Source organism: Quercus suber, unplaced genomic scaffold, assembly GCF_002906115.3.
Source record: "Quercus suber isolate HL8 unplaced genomic scaffold, Cork oak 2.0 scaffold_70, whole genome shotgun sequence".
Classification (NCBI taxonomy): Eukaryota; Viridiplantae; Streptophyta; class Magnoliopsida; order Fagales; family Fagaceae; genus Quercus; species Quercus suber.
The window spans coordinates 815,232-842,285 of NW_027069535.1; the positions used below are offsets into that span (position 1 = coordinate 815,232).

At 33.4% G+C, this 27,054-nt stretch overlaps 2 protein-coding genes across 3 annotated transcripts; one reads left to right on the forward strand and one right to left on the reverse strand.

Annotated features, from left to right (window-relative positions):
• Window positions 1–3,217: 3,217 nt before the first annotated feature.
• Window positions 3,218–3,532, reverse strand: LOC136067405 (uncharacterized). Its single transcript, XM_065773195.1, has one exon. It carries the CDS (start codon window positions 3,530–3,532, stop codon window positions 3,218–3,220), a length of 315 nt encoding a protein of 104 aa, XP_065629267.1.
• A 5,472-nt stretch (window positions 3,533–9,004) lies between these two features.
• LOC111999106 (uncharacterized) lies at window positions 9,005–20,224 on the forward strand. 2 transcript variants are annotated; one of them, XM_024031224.2, is made up of 8 exons: window positions 9,005–9,271; window positions 9,369–9,442; window positions 9,554–9,725; window positions 9,898–9,945; window positions 10,559–10,938; window positions 14,942–15,362; window positions 19,608–19,685; window positions 20,013–20,224. In XM_024031224.2, the coding sequence occupies exons 5-8, from the start codon at window positions 10,571–10,573 to the stop codon at window positions 20,061–20,063; spliced, it is 918 nt and encodes a 305-aa protein (XP_023886992.1). In that variant the 5' UTR covers window positions 9,005–9,271; window positions 9,369–9,442; window positions 9,554–9,725; window positions 9,898–9,945; window positions 10,559–10,570; the 3' UTR covers window positions 20,064–20,224. The 2 variants fall into 2 exon arrangements, with proteins under 2 accessions (XP_023886992.1, XP_065629247.1); XM_065773175.1 differs by having other exon boundaries at window positions 9,371–9,451.
• Window positions 20,225–27,054: the final 6,830 nt, after the last annotated feature.

The window sequence follows — 27,054 nt, forward strand, 5'->3', positions numbered from 1 at the left end:
AAATATAGGGTGTCTTAAAGCACTTCTTTGTCAAGTAAATCAAAAATAGATGGAGGGATCAAATTGTTCATGTTTTGAAATTTAAAGAACCAAATCCTAAATTTTTTAATTTAAGATATAGAAATCAAATTTACACCAAATTTTAGAAATGGAATGTATAATTTGTACTAATTTTTAGTATTTCTATTGCTAAACCTCTAACAGAACAAATTGACATAATGGGCTAGGTTCACCCATTATAAGAGGGTATTGTAAATCAGAGTAACACATAAGATTGTGCTTTTGCGATATGCAGGCCCAGGTCTACCAGAAACTAACACAACAATTAATTTTCCATATATCCTCCTTTACCAAAAAAAAAAAACAATTAATTTTCCATCCTTCAACAGGTTTATGCGTCCTAAGAAGATCGGCGTTTGAACCATTAACATTAGGACCATGCACCCACCCTGAAGCCTCATGGAACACTCGAGAAAACTATATCCCTTAATGGAACAGATGTTTGCATACACGCAAATGGACCAGGAATGCTAGGAAAACTTATGGCTTGTTTGGAAGTTTAGAGAAGGAGGAGAGTAGATGGGAGTAGAGGGGAGGGGAGTAGTGGGGAGGAGAGTAGAGGAAAATGATTCCCCTCCACCTTGTTTAGATGTTTTTAAAATTAGTAAGGGGGAAGGGAGTAATTAGCCTTTCCTCTTGTGTAATTTTGTTAATATAATAAGGGCAAATTAGGTAATTTACTTGGTCAATAGTTTATGTACTCTACTCTCCCTCCAAATCTCTCCAATTTGGGGGAATTAAAAATGGGGGGCTAGAGGAAGTTGAAACCCCTCCAAACCCGTCCCCCTCCTTCCTTAAAAAACTTCCAAACAAGGTAATTAGATTACTCTCCCTCCCTCTACTCTACTCCCCCTCCTTTTTTAAACATCCAAACAGGCTATTAGTAATATATGCATCAACTCTGACTCAAAGTGGGAAGCCATCTCAAACTCCATGCTGCATCTCTCATCCACGGTTGGTGATGGCAATACTGTTTGCTTGGATGTAGATTTTGACACAAACAATGTTGTGACAAATTGGTGCAAATGTGTGAGTGATGATAAAAACATGTGACCCAAGTAGCCAATGGTTCAAGCTCATTAAAAACACAAGATGAGCTGTGGTTCATATGATACTTCTCAAAAGTGAGAATGGATAGTGTTGGATCTAGCTTTATCAACATATTAAACGCATACTCACTAGTGTAGTTCTTTGTGTATACTTGTTATTTATTCAATTTTTGTTTACTGTTATTGATTTGACTCATTTGAGTTATGGGGTGCTATTTACGCAATAAAGATAGTTGAAAAATCATTGAATGCATGTGTAATAAGTGAATACAAATATACAATTATAATGAAAGATACAATGGTAAAAGTGGCTAACATGTTAAAGTGAGATTCCTTAATATTTAGTTAGAATATTTTAACCTTGGTTGATTTTAATCAACTAATTGTGTTGATTAATTAAGCCAATTATATATTAGATATGCCATGTAATGGTCACAACCATATCACAATTATTAGATGTAACGAAAATAAATTTAACACATTCGGTTTTATAATTAAACAAAAACTCTAATGGGAAAAATCCTATTGAGTGGTTTATAGGTCAATTTCAACGCTACAATTGGAATTTTCTATCTTGTGAATCTCCTTAACCCACAAATATTCAATCTATGTCTAACACTACAACAACTTGATCGAAGTAGGTTATATGTGCATCAACTTCACTTGAAACACCTCTTGATCTTCAATACAATGTTGGATATAATGTTTGGTATAAGCTCTTGGTGCACAACAGTCGCAACAAGATCTTCTTTTCATAGTCGCAACAAGATCTTCTTTAATAAGTGTTTAAATACGTTTTAGCACCTTAGTGCATGAATCCCTAGGCTTTTGTTCATCATAGGTTGCAAACTTTAAATTTAGTTTACCTTAGGCTTGATCAATTGGTTGGAGATGAGGATAAATTTACAAGATCTTGTTTTCATAGTTTGCTCTCCTTATATTTATGATGACTTAATATGTGTTTAAATATGTTTTAGCACCCTAGAGCATGAATCCCAAGGCTTTTGGTCATCATAGGTTGCAAACTTTAAATTTATTTTACCTGAGGCTTAATCAATTGATTGGAGATAAGGATAAAATCGAGTTTTAATGAATCTCGATCTATTGAGCTTGCAGTCAAGTCAAGGGAATAGACTTGATAGCTTCCGTGCAATTTCCTATGTTTTCAATGTAATTCTTTAACCACTTTTCTAGAAGCAAAGTCACAACTCAAGACATTTTTTCAACACGTTGTGGACACATTGTTCAAAATAATATAAGCATTTGAGTGATGGGTTTGATTATTGAGCATTTGAGTAGCGGGAGACTATTAAGGGATGCTTGTCTATAATGGTTCAATATATATATATATATATATATATTAATAGGGAAAATTTAGAAAAAATTTAATTAGAATTTAAAATTGGAGTCCAATTTTACACAATGTATCTAAATTTATATATATAATAACAGGTGAAACTGAGAGAATTTTGCGTCATATGTCCTAAATTATTTATTTTTAAAGATTTTTATTTCTTAATTTTAGAATTAAATGTGGGACCATATCATAAATATTTATCCAAGTGAATTATTAAATATAAATACCAAAAAGTCTAAAATAAATGAATCGTAAAAAAAAAAATTAAAAAAAATATATATGGAAAATTTACATTTATATCTAATAATATCCTTACAAAAAATTTTAAAGAGTTAAAAAAATATAAAAATGACTACTAATAGTATTTAAATTATATATATATGAATTATATTATGTATTTTATTGTATATCTTTAAGTGTGTCCATGCATATGCATGGGATTACAAGCTAATATATATTAATAGGCAAAATGTAGAGAAAGTTCAATTAGAATTTGAAATTAGAGACCAGTTTTGCACCATGTATCTAAATGTACATGGGAACAACATCATAATTATCTACTTTTTTTTTTTTGGAGAGTCAATACTGAGTATTATTATTACGTTGTTGGAAAATCAGAAATAACAACATGACTAATGCCTATTGGAATATGTTCCATCCAGACTAATAAAGGAAAAGAAACAATTGCTCTCTTAGTTAAAGCATGAGCTGCACAATTACTCTGCTGCCTAGTATGAGAGAAAGAAAAAGTTCAAAGCGAACCTACAATATACATCGTGTCTTTGATAATCTCCCCAATGGATGAATTAGCCCCATCCACTGACCTTAAAGCCCTCCAAACCACCTCAGAATCATCTTCAAATTCATAACCACTTAAGCCCAATTCCACTGCAAATCTTGCTGCTCTTCTTGCAACTAGTGCTTCCAGTACCTCCACAGAGCCTGGATAAGGAATTTTCTTAGCTAAGGCAGCAATCACGAGCCCTTTAACATCTCTAATTATAACCCCTATCCCTACTTCCTCCAACTCGGCAAAGACTGCACCATCATAATTTGTTTTGTACATTCCATCCCTTAGAGGTCGCCATTTCGTACTTCCCTTAGGTTGTTGCACTTTTGTCTTCTGGAAATTTTCTTGAAAGTCCGAAAGGTACACTCTAGCTACTTCAAGAATATTTTTCACTCGGCAAGCCTCTCTTATTCAATCTCAACTTGTTTCTTTGGTTCCAAATGAACCAAGCCACCACCCCAAATAGCTCCAAACTCTTTACTCACTGTCCCACCAAGTTAATTAGTTCTTACATGTCCTAAATGTAAGGGTACTTTGTTCGAACCCAGCTGAAACAAGGGGCCCAAATGTTGTAAAGTGTCTCGCAACTCCAAATAGCTTGAAGCGTTGTTTCCTGGTCTAAGAGGCAGGCACTGCATTTCGCTTCGTCAATAATTTTCCTTTTCTTTAGGTTAACCTTAGTGGATAGAGCACTGAAGCAAACTTTCCAGAGAAATAATTTGATTTGTTTTGGAACATGGAGCTTCCAAATACATTTCTAGAAAGCTGATTGGTGCGAAGAGTCCAAGCTTGATGCAACGCTAGAATTGGCTTCCTGACACAACTTCTGGTACCTTGCCTTCACCATATACTCCCCATTATGGCTGTCTGGCCAAATGAAGTGGTCTCTCTGGTCTGTCCAGCACAATGGTATTGCTTTGATTCGGTTTGCCTCAAAGCTCAAAAAATGCTAGTGTAACAGATTAATGTTCCAAGTACAGGTGTATGGGTTTATAAGTGCAGCAACCTGAGCACCTTCTAATGCTGGTACATATGGAGAAACAACCCTGGTAAACTCCTTCCCTAGCAACCAATTGTCCCTATATATATCTATACTCTTTCCATCTCCTATTCTCCACCTCATACCCATCAAAATCACCTTCCTTGACTTAAGAATAATATGCTAAGCATAAGAACCATTGGCTGCTGAGGCTTCAAAAAGGGACCCCATAGGAAAGTATTTCGCTTTAAAGGCCTGATAAAAAAGAGAGGATTGGTCCTTCAATAGTCTCCATACTTGTTTTGCCAACATTGTATCATTGAATTTTTCCAAGTCCTTGAAACCCAACCCACCTTTTGATTTAAGCTGACAAAGAACCTCCCATTTTTTCCAATGAATTTTTCGCTGCTCACCCTTTTGCCCCCAAAAGAATTTGTGGATTAAAGCCTCAATTTCATGACAAAGACCCACCGGTAATTTGAAACAACTCATTGCAAATGTAGGAATTGCTTGCACCACCGCTTTGTGTCAAGTGAGTTAATGAGTACAAAATACTAAGAATTTAATATTAATAACTATAAGTTTTTTTTTTTTTTTTTAATTACACTTTACTACTTTAAATTATATCTCATGTTACACTTTGCAACCTAAACTTTTCAAATGCATTTTTTTCCCCCTCAACTATGGCCCTTGTTACACTTTGCACCCCAATGTTAAGTTTGCTGTTAACTTAGATGGAAAAATATGACACCACGTGAAAAGACCTAATTGCCCTTCTTCTCAATACTATAAAAACAAAAGATAAATTATACTTTACCACCCCAAACTATATTCCTTATTACACTTTGCATCATAAACTATACTCCTTAACAGCAAACTTAACAGCAGGGTGTAAAGTGTAACAGAGGTCATAATTTAGGGTGCAAAACGTGCATTCGAAAAATTTATGGTACAAAGGGTAACATGATGTATAGTTTAAAGTGGTAAAGTGTGATTTTTCACACAAAAAAAAAAAAAAAAAATCACATATATTCAATAAAAATCACCACACAACATAGATCATCACACGTTCTATCTTGTTAAAAATTAGAGAAAGAAATTTATCAAAAGTAGTATTAAATTTAGGTAAGAATTTTAAATGTGACTAATTACGTTTACTATTTAAAAAAAATAATTTGACTAACTATTTATATTTTTATGATAAAAATTGTGTTTACTTTTAAATGTATCCATATGTATTCATTTGTTATGTGCTTTTCAAAAAAAAAAATTGACTAATTATTTATATTTTTATAATAAAATTTGTGTTTAATTTTAAACGCACTTATGCATTTGCATGAGTTACATGCTAGTTGATTATAATGGGAAAAAAATTAAATGCAAAACTTATAAAACTAAAACCACACATCTACTTTATTATATATATATATATATATATATATTAGCTGAGTTTAAATTTTATTTATCCACCTGATCAAGATAAGCTCAAAACATATCCAGGAACGATAAGGATGAGGAAATATCTGAGGGAAAGGCTGCTGCCACCGTATTCAATGCACTGCAACAGCTTTTCTGGCCGCATTTATGTGGAGAAGACCTCTGAACAGTGCTCCATAACCTACCGCCACTCACACAGAGATGAAAAGAAGCTGCCTGATGTGACAGGTACTTGAGCAAATCCATGGATGGGGAGCACGTGGACGGTAGAGATAAGGGTGAGAGTGACTATATAATAGAGGGAGAGGGTTTGTTACAAACCATGGAATGTATAGAAACTGATCAATGAATAGTAAAAAGAGTAATAATCCTTTGTTGTGAATCTCTTGTCAACTCTAGTTCTTCAACCCATACTCTACAAATTAATTGTCTTTGGGTTTACGTAAAGAAATTGAACCCTACATTAGGTAATTATGATATTTTGTAAATTTTTTTTTATACGTAGATAATGTTGGAAAAACACATGGAAAATACAATTTTGTATCTCATACAAAAACACGCAACAAAATATGAATGGATCTACTTTATTCATGTGAGATAGCATGTAACATCTAAGTTTTGAAAATAAAGAATGAGAGAGCGTAAATTAATGCAGTGAAATTCAAAACAAATGAAGATTGGACTTGAGATGTCTTTTAATCTTCACTCCAATTCACAATGTGCCCAAGATGTGTGGTCTCTCAATTAGTTCTATATGTGATCTTTTTAAGAGAATAACCAAAGTGTCTCTATTATTGAAGGACTCTTATTGTTCCTCCTTTTTAATCGCACATATATTTTTGCACTTGGCAGTTACATTTATTTAATAACTTCTATTAAATAATAACTAATTACATAATTGGGTTAGCCTTTTGGGCTAGTTCAAATAGGCTTTAGTGTGTGGTTTGGAGTGGGACCAAAAGGGATAAATAAATCTCTAGCTCTAATGGCCTTTGGACTTATAAGTCAACTCTTGACAAGCTCAAAATTATTATTAATTATATTTGATATCATTATATAAATATAATTGCACACTAGATCTTATTAATAAATTATATCCCAAGACTTTATTAAACATTTAACCCATTCATAAAAATATTCGTAGTAATACAAAGTCATATTATGTAACTGTTACTTTAAAGATTACTACATCTTGTTCATTGAGTACCCAGTTTAATCGTTTAAGTTATTCATATATATTTTATGAAATTATATTTCATAAAATATAAACTTTAGTAACTCTTTACTAAAATAGTTAGGTCTAACACTCTGAATAACTAAACTCATTAACCTTATCTCAATGAGATATTTTATATCTCTATAAAGAGATTATGATTTCATTTTGAGAATATGTGTTCCTTCAACATTACGTGTGGTTGTCCAACATACTGAGATTTTGACCGTTTGTCTAGATCTCACTCCTAATATATTAAATCAACATACATTTCACGATTGGTTTCACTATTCCCTCAGGATTGAAAGTTAATGTAAATGAGAAATCGTGAGATTTATTATTCGTTTGACAGTTGTTGATAGAATAATAAATCTCACAATGGTCCAGTTCAATATGTTTTATACACTTAAAACATATTAAAATATCAACTAGAAGTCTCCACTTCCATGATCAAGACAAAATCATCTTAATTGATACATTATAGTCTTCGTAAATGAAATGCCCAATTTCATCACCAACTACGAACTAAGATTTTGAGTTTACAAATAACTTGTGATTTATATCTTCTGTGACTAAATCACATACTATACATCTCAAGGACTATATGATAATATCCAAACATTTATGTTGCCATTATTTTAGATAATAATAAAATAAGTTTATTACATAGAACATAATGTCATACATGGCATACAATAGGATTTTAGGACACTAATCCTAACATATAGTGGGAGAGGGGGAATTGAGATTTGAATCACAAATATGAAGCACCATTGTGATATCACTTAACCCCATGTCTTGGAATGACTGTTCTAACCTCCATTAATCCTTGCCCTTCACAAGCACTTCGAAATGCATTGTTATATGTATATGATAAAAATTGTATAGTAAAAAGGGAAATGAACTAATAACTTTTTTAATTGTGAAATGGTTTGTACAATTATTCTAGAAAGATAAAAAATAGTAGGAAATTGCAGTACAATTTTCTCCCCGGTCCTTATCTATATACACCATAAGTAAGGTTGTGCAAAAAATATGCTTGACCCGCTAACACACCCAACTTGTGCAGGTTAGTGGAAGGTAGGTTTTTTGCTTATTAAAATGGTGGGTTAGCTTGATATGCGAGTTGAATTTTTAAAACCCGTCAAGCTTAACATACATGAAAAATATTTTACCATATTAAAAAGCTTAAGGTGTCAATTTTTTTTGTGGGTATTTGTTTTTTTCTTATATTTTTATTTGATAGAAAACAAATAACTATTTGAAAGAATACCCATTAAAAAGATCCACTAAAAATTCCTATTTCATAACCTAATTAAAGAAGTTCCAATGTAAGCAAGCATATCTTATTAACTCTCACAACTCCACCCAACCTATTGAGCATAAAGTCATAAACCACTCATATTTTCTACTAACCAGGATATTGTAGAGATTGATCAATTAGTGATGGTTTAGAATTTTTTCAACTTGTCAAAGGAGATTTGGTTAAAAATTTAAACCTCAACCTTTCTCCAACTCGATCCATACACAACTCCGCCCAACCCATTGAGCAAAAACCACTTATGTTTTCTACTAACCCGGCAATTGTAAAGATTGGTCAATTGGTGATGGCTTAGAATTTTTTCAACTCGTCAAAGGAGATTTGGTTAAAAATTTAAACCTCAACGTTCCTCCAACCCGAGCCATTCACAAACCCATCCATATAACTTTAGATCTAAATTTTTTAGTTTTACTTTAAATACGGATCTATAAAATAGTCTCTCAATACTTTTGTGACATGGACATGGGTTAGAAACAAAGAATAGTTAACCATAGTTAGTACACCATAGTGAAGATCTTCACTCACGCACCTCATCCCAGTCATTCATCACACCCGTTCGCAAGAAAGAACTAGTAAAATAAATAAATAAAATGAATTTGTTAATACATGCGAACCAGACGGCGTTAAAAGGTTCCGTTAATTCAAATAACGCCGTAACGGGATTCAAACGAGAGACGGACGGAATTGACGGATTATATGAGAGAAGCAACGAGGGCCCTGTGATTGTTGATGGACGGTCAGGATTGGACATTTGAAACGTGACGGAGAGTGAGAGAAACGGGTATAAAAATTGAGTTTTGAAAGACAGAACGAGAGAGAGCCTTTCGATTTTATCAGAACAAGAACAACAAGAAGCTCTGTCTGTGTAGCTTTTTTTCGTTCTCTCTGTGATTTTCTCTCTCTTTTTTCTTTCAATTACTTTCTTAGAAACCAAACACGAAAATTTACGACAGCTACACTATAAAAGCTGAGGATCTGGATTCTGAACCTCGTGAAGAGGGAGAGAGAGGAAGAGAGAGAGAGAGAGGGAGAGATAGAGAGAGAGAGAGAGAGAGAGAGAGAGAGGTTTGTAATTGAGCAGAGAGTTCGATTTTATAACTTTTGCTTTCTAAATAATCTTCGAAATAATAACTCATTTTTGGTGTAAATTTGTGTTTCACAGAGTTCAGAACGTGGTTTCCTTAGCTGATTTCGAAGAAGATTGTGTTAATTTTCATTGAAAACAAGAATTTTAGAGTTAAAGAGGTTTCCAATTCGAAACAGAGTTTGATTTCTTTTTTGCTTTTGTCCGATTTTCTCATCCGAGATAATAACAACATTTGTTTGTGTTCGATTTGTGTTTCGCAGGTTACATTTCGGAGAGATTTGAGCTGTTTTTTAAGGAATCTGAAACTTTTGTTTTGTCATATGAAAAAAAAAATCAAGAGCAGTTATCGATTGGAGAGATTAGATTCTTACATGGAAGTAGAAGATTTACGCTCTGAAATGTCAACATTTTGTTGAAATCTGAGTAATACAGGTGAGAGAAATTAGTATCTAAATTCGAAGATCAAGAAAAATCTCAAGTATTGGATTTTGAATTGAGCTTAGGAATTGAATTCCTTAGCGGCTTTCACTGGCAAATCGGATTTGAAAATTGAACCTCTGTAACCAAACACTAATTTTTTTAGCTGGTTCTTTGTTTTGTGCAGGGTATCGGAAACTGGGTTTCTCAGATAGTGATTCGGTGAGATTTTCAGGTAATGCGTTCAATTCCATGACTTTCTCCGGTAATCGGTGCGCATTTGAGTCAGTTTCTCCGATGAAAATTCCAACTTTTTGTTGTTGTTGTTGTTGTTGATTTTGGTCTGTCTTCCCTTCAATTTTCTTCCAAGAAAATGAAAAGCTCTCCGTTTAAAATTTCACTTCACGGCTTTTTGAATTGTGAAATGCAAATTCTGAGTTCTGACACAACAACCCTCTGTTTGTTTTCCGAGAAATCTGAGCAAAAGAAAACGAAAATTTTTTTTTTCTGAAAAAAAATTTCATATCTTTGAGATCCTCATAATCTTCAAATGATGTTCCATCATACTCAAAACGCAAAATCTCCACCATGATTTTTGTTTCGTAAATCTGGACCGTCCGACGATCTACAATCTCCCTCTCTCTCTCTCCTTTTTTTTTTTTTCCATTTTTTGTGGGTAGCCCCAATTGCCAAATATCCAAAATCCAAACTTTGCTTTGTTGTGCTATGCCTTTTTGGTGCTTCTTATTAATCTTTGCACTTTTAATTACTACTAAACTAGTACAAGTTAACCTTTGGGTTGTATAGAAAGTTAACCTTAGTTACTAATTTAACTATGGATGGGACAGCTGTGTATAAAAATGGATAAAGACTCTGTGACGAGGAACAACACCACCAACAACAACAACAACAACATTAGAGGAGGAGGTGAAGCGACGTCGTCGTTTTTGAGACCAAGTATTGATAGCAGTAGGCAACAGGCAACGACGTCGTCTGATTTCGGGTTCCAGTGGGGGAATCGAAAGCGGCTTAGGTGTATGAAAATCCAGGTCAAGGACAAGGACCACGACTCGACTGGACCGGTTCACAGGACCACAGTTCGCGTGGACCGCCGGGTCGTCCGAGCCGATAAAGACTCGTCGAATAGTCACCCCAGTAATAATGGGTATTTGAATCTGCGTCACAGACCCTCTTCTTCTCCTCCACCGCCACCTCAGCGAATTCTCAGGTACACGCACTTCGATTTAAAATCTCTCTCTTTCTCTCTTATTTTTATGTTATGTAGCGGCGCGTGTGGGACACGCTACGCTGAGTTGTGGAAATTTGGTTGTGTGGTTGGGTTTTTGTGTGGGTTGAGGTGGTTGGCGAAGTGGTTGATTGGGCTGTCTCTGACTTCTAGATAAGTGGCGCGTGGGCCAGCTTCGCGCTTTTTATAGTCGTGGATTGCTTGGTCATATGATTGCTTTTTTAATGATACTAGTAATAAATAGTATGCCACGAGTTCTTAACTTTTTTTTTTTTACCCTGTGTTTTTAAATGTTTTTCTAAACCTTTTTTTGGTTAGTGCGTGATTTTCACTTTTAATTTGCAATTTATAATCAAATCTTTCTAGGATTTATACCGTTGTTGTCTATTCTAAATTTGTGGCTGTTTTTTGTTTTTGTTGTTGTCTTTTTGTCTAAAAACACTGCCTTCATCGTTAGAAAGCTCCTGAACGGAAAAATTAAGGTATAGTTCTTTTTTTAGGTATTATATTTGAGCTTTTCTAAGTTAATTTAACGATGTAGTTTTGGAAGCTATACATAAGGAACTGCATTAGTCAATAAGTGGATAAAGTTTTGCTGCATTAGCAAATAAGTCCCTATGAATTTAAAGGTACAAAGGTAAAAGCCGTACAGTACTCAATTCTTATCAACTCATAATGCGTCTTCTTTTAGAAAACTTTATTGTAATGTGCATTTATGTTGGAGGAAAAAAAAAAACTATGAAAAGATTTAAGATGTATTCTGATGGCACGTGACACTCATACCATTAGGTCACGTGATATTACTATGAAATGAAAGTCATGTTATCTGACCAGTGCTTTGTGACTATGCTGCAATTTCTGAAAATTCATATAGAAAGATATTTTTTTCACCCTTTGATGGGCCTGTTTGGATTGGCAAAAATGGGCGGACATGAATGAAGTGGAATGGTGGGCTCCCACTTTTCCTCTATTTGGGACTTTGTAAAATGCACATTTTAAAGGAAATGAGTGGTTGGATGTGGACCCTCAGATATGCGGGTGCATAAAGCCACAAAGTAGATTCCTCTCATAAAAGAAGTTTGAAATTTTCTTTTCGGCCCTCATATCACCAAAGGATTCAATACTATTGTCAAATACTTAACCATCAAATAAATGAATGGAAAGGATTCAATACTAACTTTTATCTTCCATTCTTTTTTTTTAATTCCATTAATTTGTTTTCTAACTTTTCGTACACATTGTAAGTTGGGTTAAATTGCTATTGTTTGCTTGTCGCTAGTCTTTTGGTTTAGTGGGTTTCAGATAGTTCTAACGGTTGTTTGTTTGTCGCTAGTCTTTTGGTTTTGTGGGTTTCAGATAGTTCTAATGGGTATAGTTTAAATAGTTAAATAAAAAATTTAGAATAAAATTTCTGTCTACACAAAAAATTTGATTATTATCATGTCTAATAATAAAAAATTATTATTAAAAATGCACACTATTGGTTGAAGCTTTAAAAAACATATTTTGTTTAACTTTTACTTTATTTTGTTCATCTACAACTTTTTTTTAAAGCTTTATTTTTTATTTTTTTCAAGTAGAATATACTTTTGTCTTTAGCTCATTCGTGGGACTCACATATGGACCTAATAATTTCTTGTGCCTAATTGGTTTGTGGTGAGTGACCTTATATAGATTTTATATGTGAAATATTAGCTTCAAATGTGTCAGTGTAGTCAAAATGATGAGTTATATAGACTTAAATGCTACATTGAAATTTCACCTTCAATGTTACATTTGGGCTGAATAACCGTACTGCTTATTTTGTCCACTTGGATGGTCAGGAGGGTGAAGATGTATCGTTCAAAGACTTGCTCATTGTAAGTGCATGAGGGGGCCTCTTCCTTTAGGAATTGGGTATGTTTAACAGTTTAAGTTAGGTTTTTCATGTGTGGTAAATTTTGCTTGAGGTCTAGATAAACTGAAAAAAGTGACAATCTGATGCATGAAGAACTTGGAAGAGAAGTTAAGTTGTACTGTTGTATGTTTTTGCTGAAAATTTAGAGATATTTTTATTAGAGTATGATATTTTTTTTGAGAAGATTGTTGCTGACCTGAAATGGCAGTATGTGCTATAGAAGAAATGGTAATACTGAATATGGTCATGATTTGAGTGGTCCAAAATTAAACAAAGATTTATTAATTTATCTTTCCTTCAGCTTCTATCAGCCCCAGCTTTTCAAATCTGGATAAGGTTGAGCTTTAATTGTCACCCGACAATTTCACCTATATTTGTTTTCTTTTTTCTTTTCTCTTTTGGGTATTGATGAAAACTTCGTTCACATGTCCTAGTCATTGTTAGTCTCTTAATCCTTCACAAAATTGATTTTTTTTTCTTCACGTGTTCAACTGGTTTTGCTTGAGCTTATGATGATTTGAGGTGTCTATCATTTTCTTTCTTGTTTTTAAATGACAATTGAGCTTGTATTATTTACCACCTCCTTCCTAACCCAATATGCATATGACTTGGATCCTCAACCATATATTATCTACACGGAAAGAATATATAATTCTCATTCATATATTCCATTAATGATTCTCCTCCCAAACAACTTGTAAGGATCAACTAGTCAACACAGAATGGGGGAGGTACAAGGAGTAAAGTAATGTTCAACTTGCGAAAACATTATCTATGAATATGTAAAAGCGTGAAAAAAAAAAATATATATGTAAAAGCGAAAAGCCATTGAAATTTCCATCTAGCCCGTGACATGTGTAACAACCCTATCAGTCTTCTTCACCACACCTGATCATTCCCCCACTGCATCTGATCCATACGATACCTTCCTGCCCAAACACTCCAACACTAGTGCCTCCTCAAAAAAAAAAAAAAATTCATTTTCTTTTTATGGGTCAAAATTTTTACTGATTTTTATCTACATCTGATAATAATTTTCACAAGTTTAGAAATTTTTACTAATTCCTATTTAGATCAATTACTAACAATTTATCACATTCACTGTCACGTTAACGTAATTTTCTCTATTACTAACAATATGTCGCATCAACGTGGAGNTGTGTTTTTTTCTTATTATATACTCAAAGGATGATGATGAGTTTAAGGGTCTTGTGCTTGGCTGTTTTTGTGAGCAATAGTTTGGTGTTTGTTTTATATAATGATTATTTTTTTTGGAGGGGTTATATAATGATTATTTTAACTTCATTTTAGCATTATTGATACTAGTATGTTGCTTCACAATCTGTCATCACTCATATTTAGCACATTTGTTCTGTTTTATATGTTGGATATTTATATATATAAATATATATATAAATTACTTACCAAACAATAATATTATTTTATGTAACGGTTGATACTCTATTAATATATCCTACGTGTTGCTAACAATATGTCGCATCAACGTGGAGCAGATTACACTTTTCTACAAGGCATACCCCAATTCATAGCCGTCCGATGACATGTCGGATTAGGAATCTGGTCCACCCCACCCCCACATGCCACTCCACTTTTCAACACGTAGCAATATTATTATTAGTTACTAACACACACCCAAAGGCCATTCTCTTAATCCAACGCCTCAAAACCTTCCCATCAAACCAGCTGTTTAAATCTCACACGCACACACTCCCCTCTCAAATATCTTAACTTTTCATTAAAGAAAACGAAATTAACATCTCTCTCTCTCTCTCTCTCTCTCTCTCTCTCTCTCATTCTTAAAAGCAAAAACGCAACAAAAAAGACCCACCCCATTTTGTACGCAAAACACGACGAGATTCTAGCCCTCCCTTCTCACACACCCACTCACCCACCCACCGATCTAGATCACCCACAAAGGTTAATTTTGTAATTTCCTTATAACAACTCCAAAAAAAAGTTTTATTTTTTTACCAAAAAAAATTTTAATTTTTTTTTGGTAAATTTATTGTATGATATATTTCTACCATATGGTATTCATATATTTTTATTATTTTTGGGTTGTATTAGGAACTCTGCTGAGATTACTTCAAGTGCTATGAGGGGAGGCCAAAGCAACGGAGGAGTTGTGAGGGGAATTGTTGCCTCACCGGACAGAGGGGGTGCGCACGATAAGAAAGTGACACACACCAATCACAATAGCCACCACCACCCCCATCACCATCACCAGAATGAGAATAATATCAATAATCATAATAAGTCAGCGGCTGCTTCGTCCGAGACAGCGCACGATAGCAAGAAAGGTGGTGGCTCGTCCTCTGGGGGTAGCGGTGACGCTGGTGTAGCAGGTGCAGGAAGTGTTGTGTGGCCTCCAAAGTTCGTCATTGCTTTGACCAACAAAGAGAAAGAAGAGGATTTCATGGCTATTAAAGGCTCTAAGCTCCCCCAGAGACCCAAAAAGCGTGCCAAGTTCATCCAGCGCACCCTCAATGTAAGTCTTTTTCTTTTTCTCTTCTAAAATTTTATTTTATGTATTTCAAAAAAAAAAAATTTGAAAGTTCAATTTGAATTTTATTTTATGTATTTCAAAAAAAAAAAAAATTTGAAAGTTCAATTTGTCAGGGGTAGTGGTTTATTGAAACAGTCCAATTAGCCACTTAGGAAAAAAAATAAAATTAAGCTGAGAAAAAGTGTTTAACAAATAATTTGATTATTGTTCTCATCAAAAAAATAATAATAATAAATAATAATTTGATTATTGTAAACTTAAAATATAAGGGTTTTTTTTAAAATAAAAATTATGCTTTGACTAGCTTTAAAAAATAAGGTGATAGATAGGAAGGAAAAAAAAACTCTACCAAACATGAGGCTGAAAGTTGCAAGCCACCTTTTTTATTATGTTGGTTTTGGGAATAGGACACGGTTTTTGAGGAGTTAGTTTTGATGTTTTATTCATCAAGGATAGACCTATTTTACCGAGTTTAATAATTTTTTTTTAGCTCATCCGGCATTTTCCATGTCCTGGTATTTTCAATTTAGAAAAACAGTAAAACAAATTTTTTTGGTAAAAAATATCAGAAAACGAAACGGTCCAAGTCTACGCAAGTTAAGTAATAGTGGAGTAAAAATAGGATATCCGTGACAGTTTTAGTTTCTATGGGTGGAACTAGAAAATGTTTGGAATGTAAATTTAAATACATGCTTTTAATTTTTAAATAACATTATATATATTTTTAGACACACATTTAAAAAAAAATTAAAAACTATTATTTAAATACATGTACCAAATGTATTTTTTTTTTAAGTACTATTTTTGTAACAAATCATAGATGGTAAGTAGTTTTATAATAAATTATAAATAAGTTGTTATTGGTTCTAATATAAACTTAGTATTGAAGATACGTTTTTATTCACTAATAATCACAAGCAAGACCTGCCATTTAAAATTTAAATTTGTTGATGCTTAGAAATCTTGTGAATGTCACTTCTTTTTTTTTTTTTTCCTTTGGGTGAATAGAGTATTTGTAATTTTAAATCCGTGTCCGTGAAAATTTCTAGGGGTAGCTGGACCGTACAGATAGAATTGTTTTATTTGTTAGTACTAAACTACTAGTATTGTAGGTTTTTTTTTTTTTTTTTTTAAATTTTGGATCTGCTTCGCTTTTGTTGTTCTCTGATGAGAAAGCTGGGGAAAAGGTGAACACGCGTCAGTCAAGGCGTGGATGTGTACCTAACAGTGACCTAATGTTTGTTACCGCTTTGAGTGAATGAGTAGAACCGAACCGGGTGCTTCGGAATCATGCTAATTTGAGCTTTACTATATGAGGAATATTTTAATAGTATTCACATCTACTTTTTCTTTTTCTTTTTCTTTTTCTTTTTAAAAAAAAAATTTAAGAAAGAATTTTTTTGAGAATCAATTTAAGAAAGATTAGAATTGATAAAGATATGTATCAGCACACACGTGAGATTAAAACGGATAATTTGATTGAGATGATTAATTTCACGAGAAAAGAAATTGTTTTATACTGTATTTACAAATTTAAAGTTGTTTATGTCAAATGGCATTACTTGTATTTTTGATTTAGTAAGAAAAATAATTCTTTAATCTTTACCATGAAAAGAAATTATTATTATTATTATTATTTTGGGATAGGATGATACGAATCTTATTAAAAGAAATGGTAAAAATATTATTTCCTCGTCAGGAAATGGATGGGTTAAAAAAAGGTTTTAAAACACGGGTTAAGTTTTTTGAAAAAAAAAAAAAAAAAAACATGGGTTAAGCTTATTTTATAGTGCTACTTATTGGCACTCTTGATTTTTTTTTTTTTTCCTTTGGGTGAATAGAGTATTTGTAATTTTAAATCCGTGTCCGTGAAAATTTCTAGGGGTAGCTGGACCGTACAGATAGAATTGTTTTATTTGTTAGTACTAAACTACTAGTATTGTAGGTTTTTTTTTTTTTTTAAAGTTTGGATCTGCTTCGCTTTTGTTGTTCTCTGATGAGAAAGCTGGGGGAAAAGGTGAACACGCGTCAGTCAAGGCGTGGATGTGTACCGAACAGTGACCCAATGTTTGTTACCGCTTTGAGTGAATGAGTAGGACCGAACCGGGTGCTTCGGAATCATGCTAATTTGAGCTTTACTATATGAGGAATATTTTAATAGTATTCACATCTACTTTTTCTTTTTCTTTTTCTTTTTCTTTTTAAAAAACAAAATTTAAGAAAGAATTTTTTTTGAGAATCAATTTAAGAAAGATTAGAATTGATAAAGATATGTATCAGCACACACGTGAGATTAAAACGGATAATTTGATTGAGATGATTAATTTCACGAGAAAAGAAATTGTTTTATACTGTATTTACTAATTTAAAGTTGTTTATGTCAAATGGCATTACTTGTATTTTTGATTTAGTAAGAAAAATAATTCTTTAATCTTTACCATGAAAAGAAATTATTATTATTATTATTATTATTATTTTGGGATAGGATGATACGAATCTTATTAAAAGAAATGGTAAAAATATTATTTCCTCGTCAGGAAATGGATGGGTTAATTAAAGGTTTTAAAACACGGGTTAAGTTCTTAAAAAAAAAATAAAATAAAAAAACATGGGTTAAGCTTATTTTATAGTGCTACTTATTGGCACTCTTGTCTTGTCATGGACATTTTGGTTCATTCCACCTCAATCTATGGGCCAATCGGAGTAAACATAGCCTTTGATCTGAATAAAGATTTGTTATTTTGTGTGTAAGTTATGTGGAGAGGCAGACTAAGCAAATCATGGATTCTGAATGAATTGTGATTGCTTGAGACGAACGGCTATTGCTTTACCTTGTCGGATCTAACATGAGGCTTAGTGGGCCCATTGCCAAAATTCCCCACTAGGGCCACCACAAAGTTTATACTAGGCCGACTAAACTCCAAATAGTATGTTACTATTTTGGTGCGATGTCATATCGTGAAATAGTCAATAATATCATTTTCCTAGACAAAAATGATTGTGAAATATGTAATGGATGGTGTCTAAAATTATAAATCTTGTAACGATAATAGAGTGTTTAGGAATACAAAAGGCACCCTATAATTGTGAGAGGCACCTACACGTGTCAGTTATTGTAATTTAATAACCGGTTTGAAATCCGGATAGGAGAAGATGGTGGAGCCTATTGAAATTGACGGTTCATGCTATACAAGGTGCACGGCTCAGCACTATTCAGTGGAGGGGTGGGGGGGACAGCACTATTCAGTTTTTTTTTGGGGCGGGGGGGGGGGGTAGAAACTATGGTTATTGGGTCAAGGACTGGCCCACTTGTGGCCCAAAATAAAATGTCTGTCGACATAAAGGTCATTGAGTGAACAGTTATTTGAGCCCCTTTTGACAGTAAAATACTAAAATCTCCTTTGGTTAAGGGTATTTTCGGCATTCTAACAGCTTTTTGATTATTGTGGAAGTTGCGTACTGTTTTCCAGCTTTGGACCATACTGGCCAGTGGACAAAGCGCAAAAGGCACATGATGGCCACTATGTACATGCACTTAAGCATGGCAAGAAGGTAGGGTGAGATTGGATCATGTGATTTGTTCCCGTCCTCTCTTCGGGTGGGTGGAGTTAGGATGGGGTGGAGGTATTTTGTCATCCGACATGAGGTGGTTTCAATACTAATAAGATAGAGTTGTGAGAAAAGAGGATGAGTTGCATTTAAGAGTGTTGAGATAGAGAGAAAAATGTTTTGGGATGGTAATAGAATATATATTAAAAATTAAATTATAAACAGGATGTGTATAAAAAAGATTCAATTATGTGTATATATATATATACACACACACTCAGGGTGAGGTGAGGCAGGCAAAACATCTCCGAGAGGATGTGTGGTATTTTTCCCATGCCCAACTCTTAGTTCAATTTAGTTTTTACTTCTTAGGAAGCATTTTACTTTGCCAGCCAAATTTTATATAAAAGCAATATACAGGGTGAATAGAGAAATTATATTCAAGCAATCATATTTAGGATGTTTCTTAGAATGCTATTAATACAATTTCTGATTAAAAAATTACAAAAAAAATTATTAATTTAATTATGAGGGTGCCTTGTGTGAAAAATTTCCATTCAAACTGGTAGTCCAAAGTGTGGGGAAGAAGTCATTTGCCCCCTTTGTTTTTTTAACGATTGGGTATAAGAAATTGATCTGCTTCTGACTTTGTTTTCTTTGCTGTAATTTATTCCACAGCTGGTGAGCCCAGGAGCATGGTTGTGCGATCTGACCCTGGAACGATACGAGGTCAGGGAGAAGAAGATATCCAAGAAGGTACACTTCGCTCTTTCTAACTTAAAATTTTTTTTCTTCCCTTTGTCTTTATAGTGCGGACTGCCTGCCTTATGCAGCCAAAATTAATATAAACTTCTAATGGTAGAGTATATTTCTTATCTTTATTGCAACAAATATAAACTTTTGAAGCAAAAACCACAAATGTGGGCTGGGGTAGCTCTGTTTAATGTATCGTGGTCTATATCTCTGGTCTCTATACAGGTTTATTTAGTGAAAATGTTAAATCTAGTGCACGAAGTTCCCTTTTCTTTTTTTTTCTTTTTTTTTTTGAGAAGCGAGTGCTTAAGTTATTTGTATCTATTGCAGAGACCAAGAGGGTTAAAGGCGATGGGCAACATGGAATCTGACTCTGAGTAGAAGACAACCCTTTGGATAGTGAAAATTTTAGGATTGCAAGAAAATATAGTGCTCAATGATGACGAGGAAGATGTGAGAAATGTTAGAACTGTGTTGATCATCATCACATTTCCCTTATCGAAAGAATGAAAAGATAAATATTCAGTTATTTGTTTCTTTTATCTGTAGCCTTTTTCTTTTTCCTTTTTTCTTTTTTTGAATCTATTTCTTAATTTGTTAAGTCGCTCCAAGATAAAGGTGGAACACTGCTCAGCTTAGGCTTATATGCCCTAGATCTTGAAGGCAACATTTCATCATTCAAAAAACCTAAGCCCGGTTAGTAAGTTTAATGTCTGAATGTAAAAACCAAACCTGACTTTTCATCATCCATAGTCTGCTCGTCTTGGTCATAATGTTTACATCTAAAGGGGAAGACATATTTCGCATACTTATGTTGAGAAATGCAGATAGGGCCTTCTCCAAACAAAAGCTAGAGCTTTTGGTTGAACTTGGCGATCATAGCTCAACATTTCTATGGACTTGTCAAATTTAAGAGAAGTTTATAGCCATTTCTGTTTAAGATGTATCCCAGTGCTTGTTCTTTCTGCTATACTCAACGACCAACTTTTTCATTGGAAGATTAATACATTGCGCACCTGCTTCTGAGGATGATTTAAAGACCTCTATGTTGTATCTAATAGTGGAAAGGCTTTAGGCCCCTGATGGCTCTCTTTCGTTCTAAACATGCCTAGGATGAATGTTGGGAGTAAGAGCAACGTAACTTTCATATGAACCAGTAACTAAAATCACTTTTATTTGCAATTAAAAAATGTCACCATGGTGGTCATGAAATATTTGGTGGAAATTAAACTGTGTTAAAGCATCAGTTTCAAAAGTATCTACAACTAAGGCCATTTATTAGCAACAATAATCACATTTCATCTTAAATGTTTTTTTTTTTTTAATGACTAGATAGGGGGCAAAGGCTGGAATTCAAGTCTTCAGGACGGAGATTCATACACATATACACTTAGATTATGTTATAGTATAATTTATATCTTGTAAAAAAAATAAAAAAAAATTAAAAAAAAAAAACTTAAAAGTATCAAAATCAAAATGACCTTAAATGATAAGGGTGTAAATTCTAATTTAATATTTGTATTATGAAACCACCTATTGTTGTGAAAAGTTTATTTGTAAATCTAGAATGACGTGGTTAGATAATCAAGTCCTCCTTAGATTAAGGAAAGTTGCTCCAAAGAAGTTAATGCCACGTTCAACACTCTTGTACCCAATGTTCGTAATCCTCCATGTATAGCAGAGTCTAGAATCCAGATCAATTTCTTGTTGGAAGTTGGAACACTATTTAAATTTTAAATTGCATGTTTCTAATCATAAAATAACAGGCTTAAGCTTTAAAAGTTTGTTGTTTGAATGATTTCACTACCTCAACTTAATCAACTTTCATTTTTTGAAGAAGTATAGATGAAAATGTGTTGTCTGCATAAGGCTTCGAGGTTAAAAATTAGTTCAGGTTTTGTATCACTTTGCTCGAATACTTAGCACTTATTAATAGTAGGTTAGAGGCTTTTTTGACGGTAGGAAAAACCTGAGGAAGAGTGATCTATTATTGCGTTCATGTTAATTATTGTTAGAAAGGTGTTTTCACACATGTTTTGTGGATGCCTAAAGGATTTTTTGTTTTTGTTTGGGATTCCCATTAAACATAAGTTTATAAATGGAGACATTTTGTGTGCCTTTAAATTAGTATGGAAAATTAAAATTATTTTACTATTTAGTTTATTTTTGTTACTATTCATAAATTCTACTGCACTTTTGTTACTATTTATGGGCCCTACTGTACTATTTCAACTAACTTTTACCTTTATCTACAGTACTTTCTCAGTAATAAGTTTTCAGTTTCAGCAAAATAAGCGGTATCCAAACACACTTTATATATATATATATATATATATATATATTTTTTTTTAAGTGTTTTTTATTTTTGTGAAAAACACAAAAAATAGAGATTTGCAATTGTTTATCCATTTAAAAAAAATTATATTTTCGGTAGAAGATTGTGGAATGTCACTCCCAACAATTATATGATTAGAAGAAAAATTGTCAGTTTGCATGTCAAGCTTAATTGGGAAAGTGATCAAAGACAGGGTTGAAGTTTTCAATTCTTAAGCAAGGTTGAACAACCACCGGATACCATAATTGGTGCAATATATAGAATTGTTCTTAACGACGTGACATGTAGAATGATGACTTGTAGGAGGACTAAGAATTTTGTCTAGAATGTAGAATGATGACTCGTATAAGGATTAAGAACTTTGTCTAGAATGGACAAGATAAGTATGGGAGAAGTTTCCCACATATTTGCAAACAGTAAAGATATAACTTTAAACTTGTACTAGCCATTAGGCTGGTCACATGCGTAAAAAGATGAGGCTTTTTTTTTTTTTGTCTAGTGTCATATTTTTTTTTTTTTTTTAATTTTGAATAAGTTTGTTTTGAAAACATGTATTAGTAGGAGTGTCATATTTTGTAGGCATTTTAAGTGGAGTTTAAGATATATTTTGAGAAATGATATGTTCACAACATTTTTACAACAAATCTTAAGTGATAGGTTGTTACTAGTTGTTATTGTTGGAGCAAAAAAGTAATCTTAGTATTAAGTTCAAATTTAAACTAATAACAACTAACCACCTATGATTTGTTGTTAAAATGTTATAAAATTATTGTGGACGTAGCAACTTTCACATATTTTTATCAGGTTGTCTTCAAGTTTTTCTTATGTAAGGTTCAAGGGTAATTTTGAACTATATAAAAGTCCAGTCTAAAAAGAAGAATCTACTTATAAGTATAAATAACTATTTATCTACAACACCTAATAGGCTAAGGGTCCGTTTGTTTTGGTGGTAAATGATTTCAGGAAATCATTTACCACTTGACCCCATTGTTTTGAAGCCAAGGAAAATAAAATTTTTCAAAAAATAGGTTTTAGTTGACCATTATTTACTCCTTTGACCCGAAAATGGTTTTACACTCTCATTTTCACTTCAAACCATTTTCGAGTCACGCACAAAAGAGAGAGCTAGAGAAACTTCGAAGAGATCCAGAGCTCACCTCACCGAGACCACGCTGAGAAAGAATAGACCACACTGAGAAACCCAGAACTCACCTCGCCGAGAAACACCGTTCCACCACTCAACGGTGCCTCCGATCCAGCCACCACACCGAGAAACCCAGAGCTCACCTCGCCACGGAAACACTATTCTAACCACTCAACCGTGCCTCCGATCCAGCCACCACACCGAGAAACCCAGAGAGCTCAGCCTTCGCATCGTGCCTCCGATCCAGCCACCACACCGATCCAGCTCACTCCGGGTCACGCCGAGCTCAGCCACCACACCGATCCAGCACAAACGCACACCCACGATGAGTTTTCCTTCTCCGGTTCACCGTGCCTCCAATCCACATCCCGATCTGATCGCATTATATATACATATATATTTATTTATATAAATATTTACTGCTTTTATTTAATTTTTTTTAATTATCCATTTTTTAATTAAACTGTGTATTATTGATGATTGGGTTTAGGGTGATCAATGTTTTTGCTGTGCTATTGGTGAGAATTTGGCTAGTTGGGTATGAAACTGTGTATGAAATTTTGGAGCTTGAAATTTTGCTATGCTTCATTTAAACTCTATATGAAATTTTGAAGCTTGACCCATTCTGGTTTTTGCTGTGAGTTTTTTTAGAATTTGGCTAGTTGGGTTATGTGCAGAACTTTTACTGATGATAGTGTGCTGACTGATTTGTCTAATTAGCTGAAAGAAATAGCTGTGGCTCTGAAAGAAATCAACCGAGGCTCGGTGGATTACACAACTCTTTACAATGAGGTCATGGCTATGATGGCGGATGGGTATAGCGAAGACATGCTTGCAACTGTGTTTGATCACCTTTGTGAAAATGAGAAGGCAACACGAGAATTTCTAGCCAAGAATGCTAGGTTGAGAAAGCTATGGTTGGATGGTTTTTGTTCGCACAACTTTGACTTGTCTGTTTCATGTTGATTGTGGCGGTAGCTTTAGGAATTAACTGTTGTTGTAGTACTAGTATTGACCTGCTATTTGTATTAAATATGTAGTCTTTTGTATTATTGGGATGATACAATAGCCCAAATTATATATTCGTACTGTTCAAATATCACGAGTATGTATCATTTTTGTACACCATGGAGGTGTAATGCCACCTGAAACGATTGATGTGGCTGTTTTTATATAAATATTATGGGTATATTTCAATGATTATTTTTGATGTTAAAGTGAATGATTATTTTTGTACTGTTACAGATATGTCTAGGCAATGCAGGTATTTGAATTTGAATGATTATTTTTGATGTTGAAGTGGATGATTAGTTTTGTACTGTTACAAATTTGTCTAGGTAATGCAGGTGTAGGAATTTGTAAGGCATTTCATATTTTCCGTAAAATGATCCACAAAAAAAAAACATGGGAATTGAGTTTCCATAAAAAAAGTCTTACATTTTTCGTAAAATATTTGACCGAATCAAACATGAGAATTGATTTTCCGGAAAATAGAAAGCATTTTCCGTAAAATGTTTGAACGAACGAAACACCAGAATTGATTTTCCATAAAACGAATTCCAAGACAGCCAAACAACCTAAGAGCATTTTCCTTTTCCGAAAAATATTTTACGCGAATCAAACGGACCCTAATATAACAACTTTTATTTTATTCTTTCATGACAGCTAAACGTAAGTGTATAATAGTTGTGATCCCTTTCTTAGCTTGTAAGTATTCATCTAAGACATTTAATGCATTACATGACTCTTTAGTTTTTATAGTCTTGCATCTCACTTTTGCTATATAAAGAGGTGTCATTATTTGTAAAAGAGGCCACAAATAACAAATACAACTTTCTTACTGCATTTATAGTTTATCTTTCAAATGATCTTTTGTGTTAGAGCGTATGTTGAGTTCTTTTCATGTTTTTGATAGGAGATAAAGTTTTATTTTGCCTTTTATTGTGCAAATATTTTCTACTGGTGTACTGTTTGTGTTAAAGTACAAATTTGGGGTTTTCAGGCATGTACTTCCCATTTGGTTAAATAAAATACAAATTTATGGGAAAAAGAAATATCAATAGTTTCACCCAAACCAAAGGATTGGGTTCTTAATCCTAGCATGATCTCTTGAAGACCACCTTGTAAAAACTCATCTTATAAGATGAGTTTTAAATCTTAAAACGGAATTCCAACTGAACCAAACCATTTGACCCTAACAAACCTTCTCTAAATCTCACATGATTTGCTATGAGAGGGTAGCTATATATCCCCTATAAAAATTTAAAAAAAAAAAATACTAAAATTGTCAACCTCTTGTGCCAAGTTATTTCAAATATGAAGTAATTAAAAAATGTGTTCCCATTTCAAAGTTGGGGGGGTTGATTACTTGTTTGATGTCAGTGAAATAACGCTTGGTTAATAATAGCTGTATTAAGTTATTAACCAATCCACGAACTGGAGCCCACAATAACCAAGAATTAGGTAAGCAATAAACGCAATCAATTATCAAACTCAACCAAATTAACCCAGCTTTCATGATCAGTAATCAGTCCTCTGTCAAAGCAAGGAAAAAAAATTGAGTTAAATTTTTAAGTCATTTCAATTGTAGCAGAAAGCGAGTTTGCATCTTTTACCATTACAATTGTACAAAACAAAAGCAAAAAGGAAGGTGAGAAGAACAGTACTGGTAAACAAAATTAGAGGGGGGACATCGGATTAGCCAACACATTATTTTCACCCATTCCAGAACTTTGGCATAGGAATTTTCAATACGAATCAACAGATATTCTAGCCTTATTAATCTCATAGGTGTCAGTGTGGAATTATTTTTATAGTTCTTAAAGGTGTGCTTCCACACCACTACCACTCATGTTATGGATCCATTGTGGATTCCAACACATACATAGTAATACCGTGACACAAATTTGGTACATCATAAAATACACAATTTGGTACGTCATAAAATTCTTTCAAATCATATATAAAAGTGAACTACTCCAATATCAAATAATTTATTCTCTTATGAAAATTATTATAAATAAAATTCTCTATAGCATTATTTTTAAAAGAATAATGCAACAACTATAATATTATGTTATATACCACTCCCCCAAAAGAATCACACTCCAACCGTAGGAAGTGCGCACCAATGCATTATTCTCCTGCACCCCACCAACCACATGGTTGATGCATTTTTACGGTTGAACTATTTCGGTACAGAGAGTACTTTCCTTCAAAGCTATTTACTTAAATATTATGAAAACGATTTTTTTTTTTTTTTTTTTTGCATACTTCTCATTAACATTAGTTTGATTATGAGCAATCTTGGTCCATCACTGCACCACTTTGATTATGTGCCTAATTGCCTCTCACATTGCATACATAAACAACTATGAATAAAAATAAATTTTTTTTTAAAATCTTTATTCAGATTTATCGCTTAGTACATAGGGTGACAGTGACACACCTAGCGAAATTACTTGTGCCATTATGTGTTTCAGTTTTTGTTGCAGTTTTAATTATCCCTTGTCCTACTCTCTCGATAAAGTCAAAAATCGTTTCGAATTCACAAGGCAGAACACGTGATTCTCTTGAATGATTGGTGATAGGTTAAGGAAGGGCAAATTTGTACATAAGCGTAAAGACAATTAACTTACGAACTAAGAAATTTGATCAAACCAACAAAGAGGACCCAAGAGTGACAAGTGTTGATTTTGGTTTGAAATTATTCTCAAACATAAATTCCATCACTATCTGGTCCAAAACGAAAGTGATGGGAACCCAATACCACGCTCCCAAACACAATATTCAAAATTCCATGCTTTCATTATTCAAATCAGGAAGGCAAAATTAACCACCCCACTCATCATTTTTTTTTTTTTTTTTAATTTAAGAAAATTACACGCTAAGAA